Source organism: Alligator sinensis, unplaced genomic scaffold, assembly GCF_000455745.1.
Source record: "Alligator sinensis unplaced genomic scaffold, ASM45574v1 scaffold1273_1, whole genome shotgun sequence".
NCBI classification, from domain to species: Eukaryota; Metazoa; Chordata; order Crocodylia; family Alligatoridae; genus Alligator; species Alligator sinensis.
The window spans coordinates 788,322-808,152 of record NW_005842653.1 but is presented as its reverse complement, the minus strand read 5'-3'; the positions used below and the strand labels follow the sequence as shown (position 1 = coordinate 808,152).

The following is a 19,831-nucleotide window of genomic DNA, read 5'->3' as shown; positions in this document are numbered from 1 at the left end:
AGCATTCTTCCATTCTTCAGCATTCCTCTAACACCTGCTATTAAAGGGCTAAAAAGCTATTGTATCAAAGGGCTACACCTTTGAGAATTTCTTATTCATACTTTAGTTCATGTTATCTGTATGACAACAATGTAAAGGCTACCTGGATGGAGCTATTTACCCACATGCAATACACAAAGTGCTGAAAAAAAAAGTGCTCAAGTTTTAAAATGGCAAGTTCTTGTTTGCCCATCAGCAGCTTCTATACCACATGGCTAGAAAAAACAGGGAACTTTAATTATTCTTCTCAACAACAGCAAGGACACCAACCCCATTTACAATGAACAAAAAGTTTTATTGGAACATATACACACAGGGATAACAGAGGTATCTGAATCAGCAAATATGGAATGTTTAGAAAGTTAAAATAAATAAGGATACCAAGATCTGCCAGTGCTAGGTGTAGCACCAATGTAAGTAAATGCCCTCTGAACAAGTCTGACTCTGGTGGGACCATCCCTGCAGAGTCTATAAAGATTCCTACCACCAGAAAGTGGCCAATAATTTTGGAATACAAAGAGTCACTATAGTGCTTTCTACTGGTGTGCATTCAAACTGTTTATTCGCTGCTTTCGTCTCTTATTTCTTTAATAATATCTATTAAGTTCTGAAGTCCAAAAACGTAACCCGTGTCTTGGCCCTCATGCACCACACTATCTTCTCCATAGTACTTGCAGGTAGTATGGGCAAAGTCTATCATACGGACATCAACAGTACTAGCAGTCGGTTTGTAAGCATATGCTCCTGCTGATTCATCTGAAGACTCCTCTGAAAGGTCTTCCAAGTCCTCTGGGTCCGAGTCCACAGCCACTTCCTGCCTCTCCTTGCCATCGTAAATGATCAGCAAGGAACTGGAATAGAAGCGATAAGACTCCTGCTTTTCTAAGACAGATTTGAGTTCAGTCAGTTTCTTTATAACGGGTTCAAAGAGTTCCCTGCGCAGGTATTTGCCATTATGAAAGAACTGGTAAAGTGCTTCTTTAAATCCTTGGACTGAAAGCTTTCTCCCATGGTACTTATTCATGAACATTAACTGGGCAGTGCCTGTTTGGTAGACCTGTGCAGAAGGAGAAAGAGAAACAAGAGGAATGGTTAGGATTGAGTGGCAAAGATGCAATCAACCCTGGAAGAAAGAAATTGTTATGGCTCAACACCTAGCACATGCAAAGGTTTTGTTTTTTTTTAAACTAAGACTATACACTTGTCTCTCAAAACAGCTCTTACATAGGTGAAGGGAAAGACATTCTAGCACCCCAGCCTCAACAGCAGCCAAGGTACTAAGAGTCAAAGGAAAGTGAAAATTCCTCAGGTTTAGGTTTGAGCTCTTCCACTCTGCAAGTGAGGCTGAAGTGTTTAACTAAGATTAGAGAGGCTGTGGCCAAGATTTACTGAATCAAGTTACAACATGTACCACAACCACTCTGCATTGCTCCCCTGGGTAGCAACTGCAGCATGGCTCTGCAGGCAGCCTCACTTAAATGATTCCCAGAATTACTGGCATCTGACAGCAAGTGCCATAAGCAAAAAAAGTGAAAATGTGCCCCCATAAAGGGGGTGGTATTTTTAGCAATCTGCAAAGTCGCAGCTTGTTCCTACAAGCCAAGATTTTATTTATTTATTTATTTTTTTAAAATACCAAACCTGAAAATTAAGAGAGTTAGGAGTTTATATTTACAGGTCAGAGATTTTTCAACTGGCCTGTGCCCTATTCTGGAAGAGGCCTCTACAAAAGGGAGCACAGTATAAACGGGGCTGTTAACAGCAAGCTAGAATCTTCACTCTAGTTAAAACTACAATGGCGGTGAACATAGGCAGCATCCATAATTTTGACTGGGGCTCTGCTCTCTACAAATAAAATTTTAAAAGTGAACTGAATGACAGTCATGAGCAGTATCCATTCTACCAAACAGAACAAGGATCACAGAGTAAAGAGCCAAGGAGTGTTTGGGAAGGGAGAGAGCAGGCCCCATACAACTGACATGAATGGAAACTGGTAGAGAAGTTGTTTCTCCAATGACTCAAGCCACAGGGTAAAACAATAAAAAAAAAGTGTCTGCTTCCTGTCCAGGGCTCAGCTGGAAAAGGCACAACTCATCCCCACTTCACAGCAGCCAAGGGTCAGAGAGGAAGAAAAAGTGACAGTCACCCAATACCCTAAGCCAGGGGTTCTGAATCCCCCGGCTGTAGTGGGTTGGCTGCTGATCCGCAGCACAGTCAGCTTCCAGACTGGAAGTGGCCACGAACTTGCAAACCGTGGCACCCCCAGAGCTGGGTGGAGAGGCTGCAGCTCTTTTCACAGGGCCCATAGCAGTGCAGGGTTTGACCCACCCCCCTGCCTGGGGAGGGGCGTGGAGTATCCTTACGTCTTCCAGCCAGAAATTCCAATTGCGGTTGGCTGCAACTGCTGGGCCATGGTTTGCCAAGCTGTGGCATTAAAACATTGGGAACCCCTGCTCTAAGCTAAGAGACAACTGCTCTGCTATCCTTAGCAGTAAGGAGCAGCTGTAGTAGATGAAGCTCCCTGGCAGCATACTACTGCTTCCCCTTTCTACCTACTTAAACTCACAAACCAGTATTAACAGTTTCAGTGCCATTTAAAATCTTAAAAGGGCACATGACCAAGACTCATCAGTCCTGGGCAGTCCCAAGAAGCCAAGGCATCCTTTGGGTACATGTTCCTCAAAAGGTGCAGACTCAATGCCAGAACTGCAGGAGAGTCAAGCAAGTGCCCTACTATCTAGTCACTCAGTTGTAGGCAATTAATGTTGAGTGCTAAGCTGATTCCTTGCATCTAAATCACTGCAATCATACCACCTGCATGTTACACTGAGCTTCTGTCAGCAGTGAAGAGAAGCCAGTTAGTGTTCAGAACAAAAAAAGTGACCACACTTTCTTTCATGGCACTGAATGCACCATGCACTTTAGCATAAGTCTGTACATGCCTTGTTCTCCACACATTCAGTACTGGAGAATACTCCTTTCAGTAACCTCCTGTATTGTATTTTATAGGCTAGCTACTCCGGGGCTAGCCTTGACATGAACTAATAAGATGCAAACATGGTAAGAGAGCAAAAAGTTCATCTTCTGGTCTTGTATTCACAGGACCCATTCACTGTGATGCTAAGGGAGAGCTGCAGATTGCAGTTTAAGACTAGTTTCAAGCAAGAACTGGGAGTTTTTGCTAATGCTGCCAAATCACATGGCTGCAACTATTTAGCAGCATCTCTTCTAAGTAGGACAAGTTTCAATCCCACTGTATCCCCAAGTCATTTTGGACTCACCTGCATGCCACACACTCGGACCCCAATAATTGCTGAAGTGCTCTGTTGACACTTCCGAATCTGATTAGCCTTCTTCTCTTCTGATGCATCATCTCCATGCTGCCGGGTCCCCATTTTGAGGTCCAACACACATGGTACCTCATATCGAGAGGTTAAGTTTTCCAGCAAGATGAATTCTAACTAGTTAAGGGAAAAGCCTTATATAAAAGCCTCACATTGCTTTATCCCAATCTACACAAGCTGCACATTTGTATTTTAAAATGAAGATCCCCACAAGGTGCCTTTGAAAGTTGTCTTAGGCAAATTTAATTGATTCATTGCCTAATGTTAGCTTCTCCTTGGACAAGAGTTAACCTGACCAACATTCTTTTCTATAACAAACAGAGGATGATGCAGTTCAACACTGGACTGAGGTTCAGTGAATGTCAACTTCTCCTACTGTGTTAAAACATACCATGTGTGAACTTGGGAAAGACATTTAATTCCCCTGGTGCTTCAGTTCCTTATCTGTAAAGCAGGGCAACACTTCTTATCTTCATGTGCAAACAAGAGGGGCTCAGATACAATAGTGCTGGAGGGCTAGACTTAAAAAATCACCCCACACACAGCTCTAGCCCAGGAAAATTCTATTTGCAATGATTATTTACCATAATTTTAAGGGATTCAATTCTGTGTTCCTATATCACTTTCGTTAAGCCTCGGGCCCTGAAGTACCTTTTCTAAAAGCACACAGGTCTTCAAATCTGCACCTAACATGCAATTCTGTAGTTAGACAGAGCAGAAAGGAACTACATACGTTTCAGGTACTTGAGCTCACAGGAGTTGCTATAACCCCCGATTAAATTTTAGGCTCGGTTTGCTTTTTACTGAAAAAAGATTACAGAAATTATAAAGTCGCTGGAGAACAGAACCAGCCTATATCAAGAGTTAGAAAAAGGTACTGCGCTACTTTCCCACTCGGGTAACTGATGCTTACTACCTTCCTCAATATTAATTCAGAGTCACAATCACCTGCACTGAAATGCTGGGAAGACAGCATTGCTGGGTTTTTGAGATGGGTTAAAGGGAAAAGCCAAATCTGATGATACAGCCTAACACTTGCAAAAATTAAGATTCCTGGTGCCAGGAAAGAGCACCACTCCTCCACTTATCTGACTTTCAGCATTCAGAAGCTTGTTTAATCAAATCACTTGAACTGAGAAGGCAATAAATGTAATTAAAAATTCACACCAAACTAAATTAGTGTTTTAGCTGTACAGTGTGGGTTGGTCTTTTTGGCTTTTGCTAGGAAAGACAGAGCCCTCCTTGTCCCAAAAAGCTTCTTGTGACAGTATGGAAAAGGATACTATATTGGTTCCTATGTTTAGCATTTTCCTTCATTCTCTGTAACTGCTGCTGGTGACATTTCATACTCCAAGGATTATGATGTTTTATCTGGGAACTGACATTCCCTTTTTTCTCTGCACTATAATACATGACTTCGGATTTCTTCAGCCAGTCAAATTCTTCCTCTAATTTGTGACTAGAAAAAAAACAAAACAAAAAATTTAAAAAAGCCACAGGTCAAAGGGAAAGAGGCATCCCATTATTTTTAGGTTTTCTAGATCAGTGTTTCTCAACCTTTCAAGTAGCAAGTACATCTAACTTAGTAAAATTTTAATAAGTACCCAACACAATTTCCCAGGGGATTTTATATTTACAGACTAATGTGTACCATATGTTGCAAGAAGGACTGTGTATACAAGGCCATGACATGACAGATGTCTGATCTGCTGTGGATCAGGTTGCCACCTTTTACACCAGGGTTGCACAACTCAAGTATGTAGCTGGGCTAGAGGTGATGTAGGCCAAAGCTAGGAGGGCTGAACCCAGTGCCATGCAAAGCACGGCACGCCGATTACTGGTGAATTTAAATTTAAAATTTTTGCCATCGTTTTGAGAGGAAAAGAGGGCAAGAGAGAGAAAGGAAAAGAGAGGGCGAGAGAAAGTTGGGGTACCTGTGTACCCCATACTTGTCTCGTGTACATACCCCCAGGGGTATGCATACCACAGGTTGAGAAACTATGTTCTAGGTGTTTGCATTACATTTCGCCGACTTACGAATAAGCAAACTAAAAGCAGAGTATGCATTCAAAAGGCTCTTCCCAATTGCGGAATTAAACCATTTAATTTTATTAGGGGGAAGCTGTCCACTGTTGGTATCCAGTGTTCACAACAAATCCGCCTCCCAAACTGCATATGCACTAGTACAGATTTACATAAAAATAGTCCCATGAAGCAAATATTAACACCATTTACAGAATTCTTCACTGCCTGGACTACACAGTGGCACTGAAGGACATAGCTATATACTTCCAATGTTTCTACTGGACCAGTCAGTTTTCTGGATGATGCTCATTACAGTATGGAGTGTAGAGGGTTTAAGCTGCACAAGGACTTCAGGGACCTTGCTTTACTACACCTGCATTCTGTTTGAACCAAACAAGAGAATCCAGGCAATCAGAACAGTTGCATTTGCTCTTACAACTGCTCCATTTTGAAACTAAAAACACAGAAATGAAAGAGCCTTCCCTCAACTGCCACTGCAAAAAGCAGCCCAAATGCATGTTCCCTTTGTGAAGGGAATGTGCTTCAGAGCACAAGAGCAAGAAACTCAATGAACCATGCTAATGCCTCCAGAACCAGTGCAAATCTTGAACCCATGAAGATGATTTCAATGCTTTTATTTGTGACCCACCTTTTCATCTTTTCCTCCTTCCTGTGCTGTCGGACCCACTCTTTAGATACCTTTTCATTTTCTAATAATACAGTCTTTTTGTTAGTCCACCGCAACAACTTATTTTTGGTTTCACAGTCAGAATTATCTAAACTTTCCAAGTTATCATGGTCCCCATTTAACGGATATGCTATTAGACATAAGTTTCCATCTTCGTCTTCTTCGAAGCTCACCGACACCACGCCTGAGGAAAAAAAGGACATGCCCAGTTGGGAATGGCTGAAGTGACAAGCAAACATCTTATGCAACATGACTTTACACTAAGAATATAGCAACTTTTGATTTTTCTCTTACCCAAGTCCTTAGTTTTTATCTTGCCACAGGCCAAAACTCATCTGTCAACCTAACAAATATCAAAACATCTAGACAAAAATGACACCTCACATAAGACAATTTATCATTTAGACAGAACAATTGTGAAAAGGAGAGTCTCCTCTCCACGGTGCAGAGTCAAAAAAGAATCAAATAATAACAGGAGACGATTTCACTTATTGAAAATTTTTATTATATTTAAAAAGTTCTGACTGGTCTGCCCCTAATAGATGTAAAGCACTTTATATTTACATCTTGCAGTGAAAAGTAACCTGCACAACAAACACCAAAAGCTTTAAGTTTTGCATGACAGCAAAGCAAAAAGCATTTATCCAGACACAGATTTGATTGAGGGTTAGATTTCAAGGGAAAGGAAAGGTTTGCAAGCAGAGCAAAACAAGGAAAACGTCACGCATTACAACAGAAACTAGTTCAAAGGCTTCCACTTAGAATCACCACGTTTAATTTTACAGTTCTTATTTATTTTCGGTTTTGTTTTTCTTGTTTGGTTTTTTTTTTGAAAGTGCATTTTATTGATGTTGGTTATGCAGCAGTCTTGTGAAATAAAGAACAAAATGTAATACAGAGCAAATCTGTCTGTGGTACACAGAAACATGGTGAACCTTGAAAGCATTTTTCCTCCTCATCTCAAGAGTCTCTAGGTCACTGCACTGTATTTTAAGAGTCTTAGTGGAGAGTTCTGATAGGGCTGCACACAGTGCCATATTAACAAGTTTCAATGGTTATCGAAGAAGCCTTTAAAAAATACATTCAGCCAGTTATTTTTTTTTCCTCAGTCCTCTCTCTTTATCCTCAAATCAATCAATCTGCACAGTTCTTGCCGCTCATCACTAGGCCAGAGGGGAGAGTTCTCGGCGTGAGACTGGCACTTCTGAGCTGGGCAGGCGCCTCTGGGACCTACTGTAGCAGGGGCAGGGAGTGCAGAAGTTCTGACTGATAGTCCTGCTGCCACACAGCAAAAAGGACAAACAGGAAAAAAAGGGGGGAACCGACTAGCATATGACTTTTGGCTTTATCCTGGAAAAAACAACAGAGATGGACCGAATGAGGCCCCTTACCCTAGTCCCTCCCACGCTCCCCAAGAGACAAAGAGAGCCACACATACTGGTACAATTGTTCTATTACAGTTCGTAAATATGTATAGAACATGTTTTCTTCAATTCCAAAAGAGCTTGGTGTGCAATCAGGCAATATAAATTTTGAAACATCTTCAAAGTCTTCCTCTGATCTTACAATAAATATAATGTCAAACTTAGGTCACCCTTACTCAGTACTTACAGCTAATATACTTTAGAAAGCAATCCCAAATTAATAAGTGCTTCAGATATATTTTACCCAATAATCATCAGGCAGTAGTTACGGGGATATCCACAATGAGTAAAACAATTTTGGCTACCTAATGTAATGCTTGAGAACTGGAATTTCCATTCCTGCGTGCCATCTGAACCCAACCTCATCACAGCTGCTGGCCCCTTGCCTACCTAAACACCAAACTGTCTCTTCCTTGAGGGCAGAAACACATTATAAATGTTTAACAAAGTACTATTCAACTTTCTTTGCTATACTGACATTCAGTGAGTGATGGTGATTAAAATGAGTGTGTCAGAGGACAATCCAAAAAAAAAAATACAGCTAACTTACACAAGACACAGTCGAGAAATCTTACCCAGCCCCTGAAAATGAATCAAACAAAAGGCAACAAATAAAAAAAAAAAATCAGAAATCAAAGCACAGAATTACTGAGAACATGTACAAGCTGTCAGCTACTTACCTGTCCCTAAAGGAGATATATGGGCTGTCACCAGCAGAGCTGCTCTACTCTAATGCTGTTAGTCAGCCCAAAGACCAACTGGCAAGCATCGCCACCCCTGCATCTCCACAGCCTGCCTCAGACAACATCAAAATACATGAAAAGAAAACCCCTAAAATCTCTTCAGCACAAAGAGATTTTAGAGAACAGAGAGCACACACTTGTATTTACAGAAGGAAAAAGCCCAACCCCTTTTAAGGTTTGGTAACCTACCTTCATACTGAGGAGTGAATTTACGCATTTCTGTTGGGAGAGTCTCATAAAACTGGTGTTCCCTCTGGATGAGGGGTTTACAGATGGTCTTGTCATTAAACCGGAGGACACAGGAGTGACCCCCAACCTGGTGGACAAAAGGCTCGAGCAGGACTCCCTTGGAATAGTGCTCCACTTCCATAGCTCCAAATGCTGGGCTCATCCTTGTAGCACATTAGACAGAACAAGGTGGCAGTGGTGAAGGCAGTTCAGAGGCAGAAGTATCCAAAAATCTGTCTCCCAAAAAGCGTTTCCTCCAATTCAAAGAGTCTGTTAAAAACAAACAATAGAATCCCTTTGGTTAGACAGCCCTGTATTTCAAAGCCTGGATTGACCAAACCTAAGGTCAGGCAGTGAAGGAAGCCAAATGCAAAACACTCCTCTGGAAGCAGGAACAGAAAAGAGCCTTTCAGCTTGAAGCACTGAAGCAAATAAGAGTGAGGTCATAGACAGCAGTGAAAAACAAGCCCACAAAGCCCGCCCACCAATGCCTCAGCCAATGAGGATTATATTTTGCTTCTGGGAAGGATCACCATGGAGGAGGGAAGGGAGGAGCTTCAACACAAAAGCGAAGGAGGTGAAACTACTGCTTCTCTCAGCTGTTCTGGCTGCCAACCCTCACAAGCATTTTCTTATCAAGGGTCCACAGGGCAAACTCAAGATAAACCTCATGTTTTAAGCAGTTTTTGCTATACTCTTACTACATACTAAGCAGAATTCAAATACAAAGAAAAAGTTTTCTTTAAAAAAAGTTACATGCAGTGGACTCTTACAGCACCACTGTAAATCTACCTATCCTTCCCCTTTTGTTTTGAAACAGCAAAACAATACAAATCATAAGACTTCTTTCTGTCTTACAATTTATTTTGAAACAGCAAAACAACCTAAGAGAAGACACCTAAGAGCCATCAAATCAACAATTCATGCTTCCCGAAAGGAAACACTACCCAAATCCACCATGAACAGTTTTCTTCAAGTTCTTAAAAAAAACCCAAAACACCCCCAGATGTTTCACATGCTTCATTTTATCCTTGTATTAAGAGTGATCATGGAATTAAAATCTTTCAGGTAAGTTAACTTTTAGTCTCAGAGAGCAATTTTCAAGTGTACTTTCTTGCAGAACGGAGGACAGACCACTTTTCATACCCTTTCAAGACAGCTAAAATGACCACTAATAAAGTGAAATTATGATATTTAATATTTTGACAAAACTAAAAATAGACAAAACTGGTAATATCTACCTATTACCAAATTAGACTGCAATTTTAAACCAATCTCTAAATGATTAACTTTTGTATCTAAAACTGACCTGACATGTTTATTCGCCTGTGGTAAAGACTGAACGTGAACAACACCGCAACAACACAAAGTGTTCTAGGTCAGAGGGCTATTTTTGTTTGCCCTCCACAGATATTTAACAGCTTTATCCTACCTTTACAAGTGGAGAACTGCAGGCTTATAGCAATGACGGAAAGCTCTGACAAGTAGTGATGCTAACAGAGCTATAAGCACCCATAGTACTTTGCATATAAAGCCATTCAAGCTGTTTATCTCCTTAATTCAATTAGCAAGAAACAATGTGTCAACCTATTTAATCCGGACTCCTAGAAAAAACTCCTTTCTGTGAAGAACACTGCTAGTTGACCTGTCACACACCTAATACTAGATTTTGTACCAGGACAGAAATTAGAGTAACAACAAACAAACATTGTGGGCAATTCTATAGAAAGAAAAAAAAATGGAACACTATGTAGTTTCCTAGGATGAAAGCTGCATTTCCAAAATTTGAGTTATATTTTCATATGTAGGGACAAGGACTGCATGTGTTGCATTCCCAGTCTACATAGATTTCCTAGTACTCTTTTTTTAAACATATTATATCCACAAAATCTTTGGCCAAAAAGATCTGCATTAAAACAACACCAAGAACTGGAATTCAAACGTTTTAGCTGGACATATACACACACAAATTCAGAAATAATTTTTTTTAGAAGTACCTTTAAGTGTGCTATAATGTAATTTTTTTCTCAAATCCTCTCAGGCACTTGTCCTCACCTAACCTCATGAAAATGATCCAATCTATTTCAGTAACATACTTATCCAGAAGATGGCGCACACAGTATTTTAAAATTAAAGCAAGAAAAGTAAACCACTTTTTTCTGCAGTTATCTTACTGCAGTTTTTCCTAACTTTACAAAGGTATATTACTACATTGCCCTATACACAAAATTTATTAATCAAGAATCACTTCATTTGTCAGTTATTGAAACATAAAATATACTCTAAAGATCCACTTAAAAACATCTCTCATGGCACTGTAGAAGGAGATTACAAGCACAATGGAATGTGTTTTTAAAAGGATCAAGCCATAAACACTCTTGCACCAGCATAACAGCATCCACATTAAGGGGATACACTACTACTTTTAACTCAAGTTGTTTGCAATCCAAAACTGGTGCACACATCAAGCCTGCCAACTGCAGGACTGATACTGGCCTGGGGCTTTATGAAGCCATCACTTCATAAATGAAGCAAATGTAATTTGACTACAAGATGGTTCAGCTGGGAGAAAAAGAAAAAACACCCCCCTCCTTCCCTTGTCCTCTCATCCCTAGTGAGCTCATTAGTTCTTCAGTATGACTTCACAACTTGTTTTCTTCCACATATTCCCATGGAGACCATAGGCTACTGGCGCACCCGATTTAGAAATCTGTAGTCACCTGTGTATGAAGTTATCCAGGACACGGTTCAATGGGAAAAGAATGTTACTTTTACTATAAAATCTGTAACAATACCACTAAGCTGAATGATGCCTCATCAAGTTATGTTCTCTCATAACTGCTGTATTTGATGTGAGATTATAAAGGCTCATTAATACTTCAGCAGCTTTGTCAAGGTGAGGCTCTATTATTTGCTCCTATGCAGATACTTGTAAATTAAAAAAAAAAAGAAAGGGCCTATTTTGTATGTGTGAAAGGTCAATTTGTATCCTTCAGTTGTATGGGTGGGGGGGAAGGAAAAATGAAGGGAACTTTTAAGCTGGTTCTCATTTGCTAACCTTCCACATTCATTTAAACCTTGGTAATAATAAAGTAAGTCACAAGTACATTTTGCTCTGTTATAAAACTCTTGGTGAATCATCACTTTAGAAAGGTGCTAGACTTAACAAACCTGCTTTCAAAATCCTAAGACACATTGAAAACAGAGAACATTACTGCTACAGCTATACCATTATAATTATATGGTGGTATAACTCCATGTGTGGCCACTTAACAGCATTACCAACACATTCTTGTTCTGAGTTAATATAAATTACTTCAGAAGCAAATTAAACTGAGCTAGAAAAAAAAAAAAAAGGTAGGCTTATCCCAAAAAGAAAACAAACATCAAATGCCCATTCCAATTTTGTACCACTCAAAGCTGTCTAAATATTTTTATCTCACTCCCTGCCCACCCAACTCCTACCCTTATACCTCTGAGAAGTGACCAATAATAAAGAAAATGAATCCAAGTAAAGTGTGACCAAATACAAAAAGACTAGAGATGTGGGTTTGAGATGGAAGCGGCAATTCAAGCTTTGCTACCAGGGATACGCTACAGTACACAAGGATTATAAACTATTCCACATTAAAAGAGTTGGTTTGTTCTTTTGTTGTTTTTTTTTTTTTTTTTTAACTGTCTCAGGACAAAAATATTAAAGTAAAGGCAAACTAAACTTAGGCATAATGACAACCTCTTCTATTACATTATAATTAGGGGTGCACTGATAAAAATGTTGGGGCCAATACTGATGGCTGACAAGCCATATAGGCCCATGCGGCCTGGAGAGCAGTGTCTGTTGGGGGGGAAACAGCATGGAGGGCAGATTGAGGCCCTCATGGTGAGGGAGGGAGTGGGGCTAAGGCAGGTGCTTCCCAGCCGGTGGGGCAGGATGCTGGATGGAGCTGGCAGCTCATCCAAGGGGTGTGGGGGGGCAGCTCCCTGAACTGCATGCACCCCCAGGGAGGCGTGCGAGGGCAGGATGCTGCTGCGCGCTCAGGGCCAAGGTTGCACCAGCCTCTTCCCAGTGGGTGCAATCAGGCCAGGTAGCAGCAGCACTGGGAGGCAGGCTGTATGGGGACTACAGCCACCCCAGAAATTTGTCAAAGGACCCCCTTCCAGCACCGCTGCCCACCCAGCTCAGCCTAAGCACAGCTACTGGGGAGAGGCTGGCACAGCACGTGCCCCAAGCGTACAACAGCTGCCTGCCCTTACCCCATGTTCCCCATGCCTCCCCGGAGTGCACACAGTGGCAGGACATGTCCCCCCTCCCAACCCCTCTACATGAGCCACTAGATCGGTCCTGCACCCTGCCCCACCTCAGCTGGGCAATGCCTGCCTCTGCCCCAGCCCCACTCATTCCCTCACCCTGCGGGCCTCGATCTACACTCCCCACCCCCTGCATACATATGACATTTATCATACATAAGACAGTTCCACCTGGCCCAGGCTCTTCTGTTTCCAGGAGACATCATGCACAGCCAGATCAGGAAGGGCTGCAGCAACAGTAGGCTCTCCTGTCTCTGTAAGGCTTATCAGATAACCCTAATAGAGAAGAAGTGTATGCTTGTACCACAGCACTTCCTGGTCTGGCTAACCACATTGGAAGGAGTACTCCAGAGCCACTGGAGTTAACTGAAGCACCACAACAGTGGTTCTCAACCGAGGGTGGCACCAAATTCAAAGAAGTTGTGGAGCGGCAACCTGAATCTAAAAAAGGGTGAGAAACACTGCTTTAAGGCCACAGCAACTCAGCCCGGATTTAAAAATAGCCACAATGGATTCCTTAGAGACAGCATAAAAATACCTGTACTATTACCCATTCCAAACTATTCAGACTTTTTTGTTTCAGTGCTTAAAAAACCCTGAAAGTTATCAACTTCCATGTAATCTAATCAAAGTGTTATCAAAGTTTTATAAAATCAAAAGCAATGGCTACATTTACAGGTCAAATCCCAGAGATCACCACTGAAATCTCATGTTAAATTGACTGTGACAGTGCCGGCCTAAAAGGACAGTAATTAGGACAACAAGATTTGGTAACAGAAATGCTTTTTTCCATGTAAGGGCTTATAGACATCCATAGATTCCAGCATCGGAAGGGACCTCAGTGGGCCATCTAGTCTGACCCCCTGTCCCTGGCAGACAAGAAAAGGGTCACCAAACCTGGGGTCATGTGATCCCAGCCAGGTGCCTGTCCCATCTCCTCTTGAAGACCCCCAAGGATGGGGCAAGCACCACCTCCCTTGGAAGCCCATTCCAGATTCTGGCAACCCTGACTGTGAAGAACATTTTTCTAATGTCCAGTCTGAACCTACTCTTCAACACATTAGCAGCACAGTTTTTTGCATTGATTCAATCACAGAAAACAAATCACATATGATAAAATGAAGAAGCTTGCAGGAAGCTTTTAATCCAACTTCTCTTCCTAGGAGAATGAAGCCAGTGTATATTTGATTAACACTGAGGCAGTACTAGAACCAAACAAAATGTACCTTGGCCTCCTTCAGGAATAAATAGAAGAATTTGCAAAACAAGTGGCTGGTTTACATTTTGATGGGAACCCACATTAAACTTATTTTGTAGCATTGTTTTAATAGTAATCCCCTACCCCCTCGAACATGAAGGAAGCTCACTCCTGATTATGGTTCTGAAGAGTTTTTGCCAAGTTTGGAACATTAATTCTGTTTGGGACTAATCTGTTTACAACCAAACACTTTTACTTAGACTAAGGGGTCCTCAAGTTCAGCTTGTGGACCAAATGCAGCCTGCAAACTCCTTTGATATGGTCTGCCATTCACAACTACCCCTTTGAATCCAGGACAAAACTCAATCCCGCCCCCCCCCGCGTTCAGATGCTAGAATGGAAAATGAGATTCCCCTTTAAACAATCCAGCCAAGTGTCTTAGGAGAAAACCCTGTAAAAAAATGTGTTTATTTCTTGGCCTTCACAAAAGCAGCCCCACATCCATTACAAACAACTGCACTAGAGAGAGAAAGAAAGTTGAAGCTCCTCTTCCACCACTTTTTTCTCCTGACTCCATATATCTAATTTAAAGTTATTATCAAAAACAATTTAAGCTGTATTTCAGATGTTCTAAAACAAACAAACAAACAAAAAAAACTCAAGACAATTATGCTGAAGCTCACCTGTATAACCCGAGGTCTCGGCAAACTCTTTAAAAGCAACTTTAAAACCCTACTTCTACAAACTTTTACATCAATACAGGAGAACACTGTATATTACGTTTTGGCAAAGAATAGCACTTATTGGTCTTCTTGGACTCGTAGGAAATAACGCCAGTACAACCATGCACTGCAGGCACTGACCAACAGAAAACAAGCTATTTCCTTCTTGTAAGACAAAATCAGCTAATAAAACATTTTGTACAAGTTTAATGAGTTTACTGCAAAAAAATTCAAGCATCTGCTGCTGGTTGAGAAAATAGGAAAGCAACCAAGTGAGAATAAAAGGGGAGGTGCAGGTACAGAATCTATTCATCTCAAGTTGCCTGCAGCATTTTCTTTAGCAATGTTTGTTTAGTGTCCGGAAGTGTATGAAACATTTTAGCAGTATGGAAATAAATTTAGTAAGCCTGATAGATATGGTTCACTTCAAAGGAAAATTCTGATTAAAATTATGGCAAAATCCTATGTTGCCTTTTTTGACAGGTGTATCTTCAGTGCTGCTGCTGTAGTTAGCTGTTTGGTAGGGCTGTGCAAAGCTTTGGTTGCAGATTCAATTTGGAGAATTGGCCCAATTCAGCAACTGAATCCAAATCGAATTCAGATACCAATTAGAAAGTCCAAATTGAATTGGAAGCCTTTGAATCGATTCAGAAAAGATTCGGCACTGCTTCGGAGATTAGGCCATAGACTAAATAGGCAGCAGTCCTCACCACAATGGACAGCTGCCTCCAGTTGGTAAATCTGTTGTGGTGGGCTGAGGGGGGAAGGGAAGGGGAATGGGGGAGGGAGGGCTTGGGGCTAGGACAAGCTGCCCAGCCAGGGTGGGGAATGCAGGACCTGGGGAGGGAGGAGGGGCACAGGAGGTGGAGTCGGCAGCACAGGAAGCAAGGGTTGTGCCCTGCTGATGCCTGCCCAGCCGGGGCATGAGTGGGGGGCACGATGCAGGCACAGCACTCTCTGGGCAGAAGAGGGCAAGCAGCAGAGGGGCTATGTCCTGCTCCCAATCCCGCTGTGCCTGTTCCCCACCGGGCTTCCCGTCCCCCTCATCCCCACTAGGCACACAGCAGCAGGGCAGAAGCTCCGCTCCCAGCACTGATGTGGGCGCAGCAGCACTGGGAGCAGGGGCTACGCCCTGCTGCCTTGCCACCTTACACCCAGAGTGAGCCATGCCTGCATCATGCCCCCCCACTCCAGCTGGGGGAGTGGCAGCAGAGCAGAGCCCCCACGCTCCCAGTGCTGCCGTGCCCACATCCCAGGCCCCCCACCCCCTTCCAAGTCCCGTGCTCTCTGCCCTGGCTGGGCAGCATGTCCCAGCCTCAGCCCCAATCCCTCCCTCCCCCACACCCCTTCCCTTCCCGGCTCCACCCACCACAACAAACTCAACAGCTGGAGGCAGCTGCATCCAGTATGGTGAGGACTGCTGCTTGTTTAGTCTATGGCTGAATCTCCAAAGCAGCACCAAATCTTCAGATCCGATTCAGCAGAATCAAATCATGACAGTGATTCAAATCTCCAAATCAAACTGCTGTCCCTCTGAATCGACCGAATCCAAATCCAAAGCAAATACTTGCTGCTTTGTCCAGGCCTACTATTTGGTTACTTGGCAAGGGGATAAGGTGATCGGCTAACAATGTTTTTCAAAGCTGTCTTGTCATAATGATGCCTATTATGAAATCTTGTAAAGGGAAGGTACTACAAAATTCCTATTAAATTCAAGAGTGACCTGGGGAAGTAAATGCTCTGCTCTCACATTTGTAATGTGTGCTCACCTGTGTGAGTGAGTGAGCAGTTTCACATCACTGTGTTAGTTTCCAAGGAGGTGGTATTAACTACCTTAATGAGGCTGGCTTAATTAGAGACAGAAAACCAAGACACAGAAGGTTAAATTTGCTGCTTCCCCTCCTATTGGCAGGGCTTGAAGAATTTATGTCAAATCAGTAAAGACAACTGCCTCCTGATGGTTAGATACTAATAATGAAAACTTTATGCAGAGCCATCTTCTTGTTGCATGGCTAGCAAATTACAACAAGACATTACTTCTAATGAATAAGCAACAGGTACACTAATTTCATCTAAGAGTTGGATAACAGCTCATCTCAATTCTCTTCACACTTTCTAAAGTAAAAAGGAATACAGAATTCAGGATTTAAATTTACATTGAAATTTACTCAGATTTCTTCACTTTTTTTTTTTTTAAGTAGTCTAAAAAACCACACACAAAAACAAAACCCAAAAACTAAGCAGGTGCTGAACTGAAAAGATTAACTGCTGAGACAAAAAATAACCCTAGGCTGCCTAGTAGGCTTTTCAGTGAAGAACTTTTTCTTGGGGGAGGAGGGGGATATAAAGCAAGACTGTGCGCTGAAAATAATAAATGTTCTACACTTTGTTTTAGGAACTAGAGCAAGAAAACCATGATATCATGTCTTTAAACCAGTGATGCTCAACCTCCTGTGCTGACAGGCTGGATGAGTGGCATGGAACCAGTCCACTGCAGTGTCCTGTGGACGCAATCCAATGCACCAGCCCAACCCCCAATGGAGTGACCCCGCACACTGGCCCCAGGGCACACGGGCATTACCTAGTGCGCTGGGCCCCATCATCTGGGCTACAGGCAGCAAGGGTATGGCAATTAACACCATCACAGCTCCCTTGCTGCCAAGTTCTGGATCTGTCAGGAGCTCTGCAGGCTAAGCCCACAGGACAGATGTTGAGCACCACTGCTTTATACCTGGCAGAAAATTGTTTTCATACACTTTTGTAACCTGACATTCTGTCACTTACTCCGCAGAATGTACTATTCCAGGGTTCATGCTTCAACCACTGGCACTTGACAAGGTACTTCATAAAGTCTCTCTCAAACAGAAAGCAAAAAGCAACTGAAAAAATTACTGTGTGTTAAGATTTAGTTTTAAGATACTTATGCTCTGACCAGTAAAAGCATCTGTATTCTTCTACTAATAGAAATCTACTATCAATCTTTTTATCCCTTGTCAACACAGCTGTTTCAAACCAAGATGTATGAAAGGGCACATTTGAATATCCTACATTCCATAAACATATTAATAAAACATCAACTGAAGAGGGTACAACACAAGACCTTCTCTCTGTTAAAAGATTGTCTAAAGGGTAGTGTCTGGGACTTGGAAAACCTGGATACAAATCCCCACTCTATCACAGATTTTCCATAGGACAGTGAAAAGGGACAGTCATCTGGCTTCTCTGGGCCTCAAATTCCCCTATTAATAAAATGAAGAATCAGTACTAGCTCTGGGGCTCATCAGGATATTGTGATGATAAATGCATAAAAAAATTTGCTCAGCTACTATTTAAATTAGACATATGTAAAAAAGTATGTTAATGCTCCTTTAAGACAAATTTTGATTTTTAAAGAAATCTTTCCCCTGCATACACACTGCAGGTGACAAAATAAATAATACCTTCTAAAAGTCTCTAGTTTTCATGGAGCCCAATCTAAGTACGAGATTAGACATGGTGGCTGTGTGTCAAAATCCAGACATTTTAAACAGGTAACATATCCACAGTTACTCACAAGCCAATGCTGCTAGCACTAACCAAGGCTTTTGATCAAGCAAAAGCCTGCATGAGGAACAGGACAGCTGTACATAGCTTCTTCACTGAAGTAATCCACAAGTATGCAAGGCCTTTTTGGATACAACTCTTAACACCTGGTGCTTTTTAAGAGTTACTAGATATAGGCACTATAACAGTATACAAACACATGTAAAATAGCCCATAAGAAAAATGTGATGTGCCATTCATGGTATTAACAGTCACCATACATTACCATTAATAAAATGAGTGTTGTCTAACTTGGTTCTTTTTTAATTTCACATCCTCCTTTGGAGATACAGCCTAAATCAGGGGCGGGCAATTATCTTGGGTGGAGGGCCGTTTACTGAGTTTTGGCAAGGCATCAAGGGCCACATGACAGGCAGCCAGGGGCAGATAAATATTAACTTCCTAAATTTTTTAGGGGCACTGCGGGACGGACAGAATGGCCCTGTGGGCTGCATTTTGCCCACCCCTGGCCTAAATAGTTAAAGTAAACAAACAGCTCTTAATACGCCTAACACTCATAGGTGGAGGGATAAAAATTTAGGGGGGGGGGGCGCTGAGTGTGTGCAAAACGCCCAACCCCCAAGGGGGGGGGGAAAAAAATTTGGGGGGGGGGGGGGCGCTGAGTGTGTGCACATATGCATGTGCACCCCCAGTAGGTAAATCTGTGGGGCAAGGGAAAGGGGAAGGGCAGGGGAGGAGGGAGCAGGGCTGGAGTTGGGGAAGGCCCTGCACAGCCAGGGTGGGGCACAGGACTGAGCCGCAGCTCATCTGGGGGGCGTGAGGAGGGAGTTGCAGTTCCCACCACTGCACACACCCCCAGGAGAGCATGAGGGTCATGTGCCCCCAGATTCAAGTGGGGTAGGATGGGCTGCTGCAAGCTAGGTTTGCACCGGGCAACTCCCAGTGGAGGCTGGGCTGCACTGCACTCAGGCAGTGCGGGGCGCCTGGCGGGGGGGGGGGGGGGGGGGGGTGCATACAGCTACAGTATCTGCAACAAATTCTGGGGTGGCTGCAGCCCCCCCACCAATAGCACTCTTCCAGCACCACCGCTGGCTGCCCCGAGAGTGTTGGTGCCGATCTGATACAGGACCGAAGCACAGCCAGGGCAGAGTGGGATATGGAGATACGAGCAGCTTGTCTGGGAGGCACAGGGAGCAGGGGATGGTTCCCACCACTACATATGCCCCAGGAAGGGCATGGGGCGGTGCCCCCAGATCTGCATGTGGGGCAAAGGCAGGTTGCTGCTGAAGGCTGGGGCAGCGGGCTCTTCCCAGTGGTGCAGGTGGCAGCAGCACGGGGGGGGACCTATGGCAAATTTTGGGGTGGCTGCAGCTCCCCCTTCCCCCCCATATTCCTTTCCCAGCACCACTGACCACCCCCAAGCACAGCCCTGTCCCAGCCTACCCCCTACCTCCCCAGGAAGAGCCTGGCATTGCCCCTGGCCCCAGCCCACAACAGCAGCCTGCCTTCACCCTGTGAACCGATCTGGGGGCATACACCCTCCATGCCCTCCTGGTGTGCATGTAGCAG

At 43.1% G+C, this 19,831-nt stretch overlaps 1 protein-coding gene across 7 annotated transcripts in view; it reads right to left on the bottom strand.

Moving 5' to 3' along the window:
- Positions 1-313: 313 nt before the first annotated feature.
- Positions 314-19,831, bottom strand: part of IP6K2 (inositol hexakisphosphate kinase 2) — a 30,394-nt gene continuing 10,876 nt past the window's right edge. For 4 of the 7 annotated variants that reach the window (XM_006033693.3, XM_025215581.1, XM_025215580.1 and 1 more), the window contains 5 exons: positions 8,453-8,761; positions 6,058-6,280; positions 4,667-4,842; positions 3,321-3,496; positions 314-1,096 (listed from right to left, as the gene is read on the bottom strand). In XM_006033693.3, the coding sequence (XP_006033755.1) occupies positions 599-1,096; positions 3,321-3,496; positions 4,667-4,842; positions 6,058-6,280; positions 8,453-8,654 (1,275 nt within the window). In that variant the 5' untranslated portion in view covers positions 8,655-8,761 and the 3' untranslated portion in view covers positions 314-598. Of the gene's footprint in view, positions 1,097-3,320; positions 3,497-4,666; positions 4,843-6,057; positions 6,281-8,452; positions 8,914-19,831 lie in introns of all 7 variants that reach the window. The other 3 variants (XM_025215579.1, XM_025215578.1, XM_025215583.1) reach the window with 2 other exon arrangements.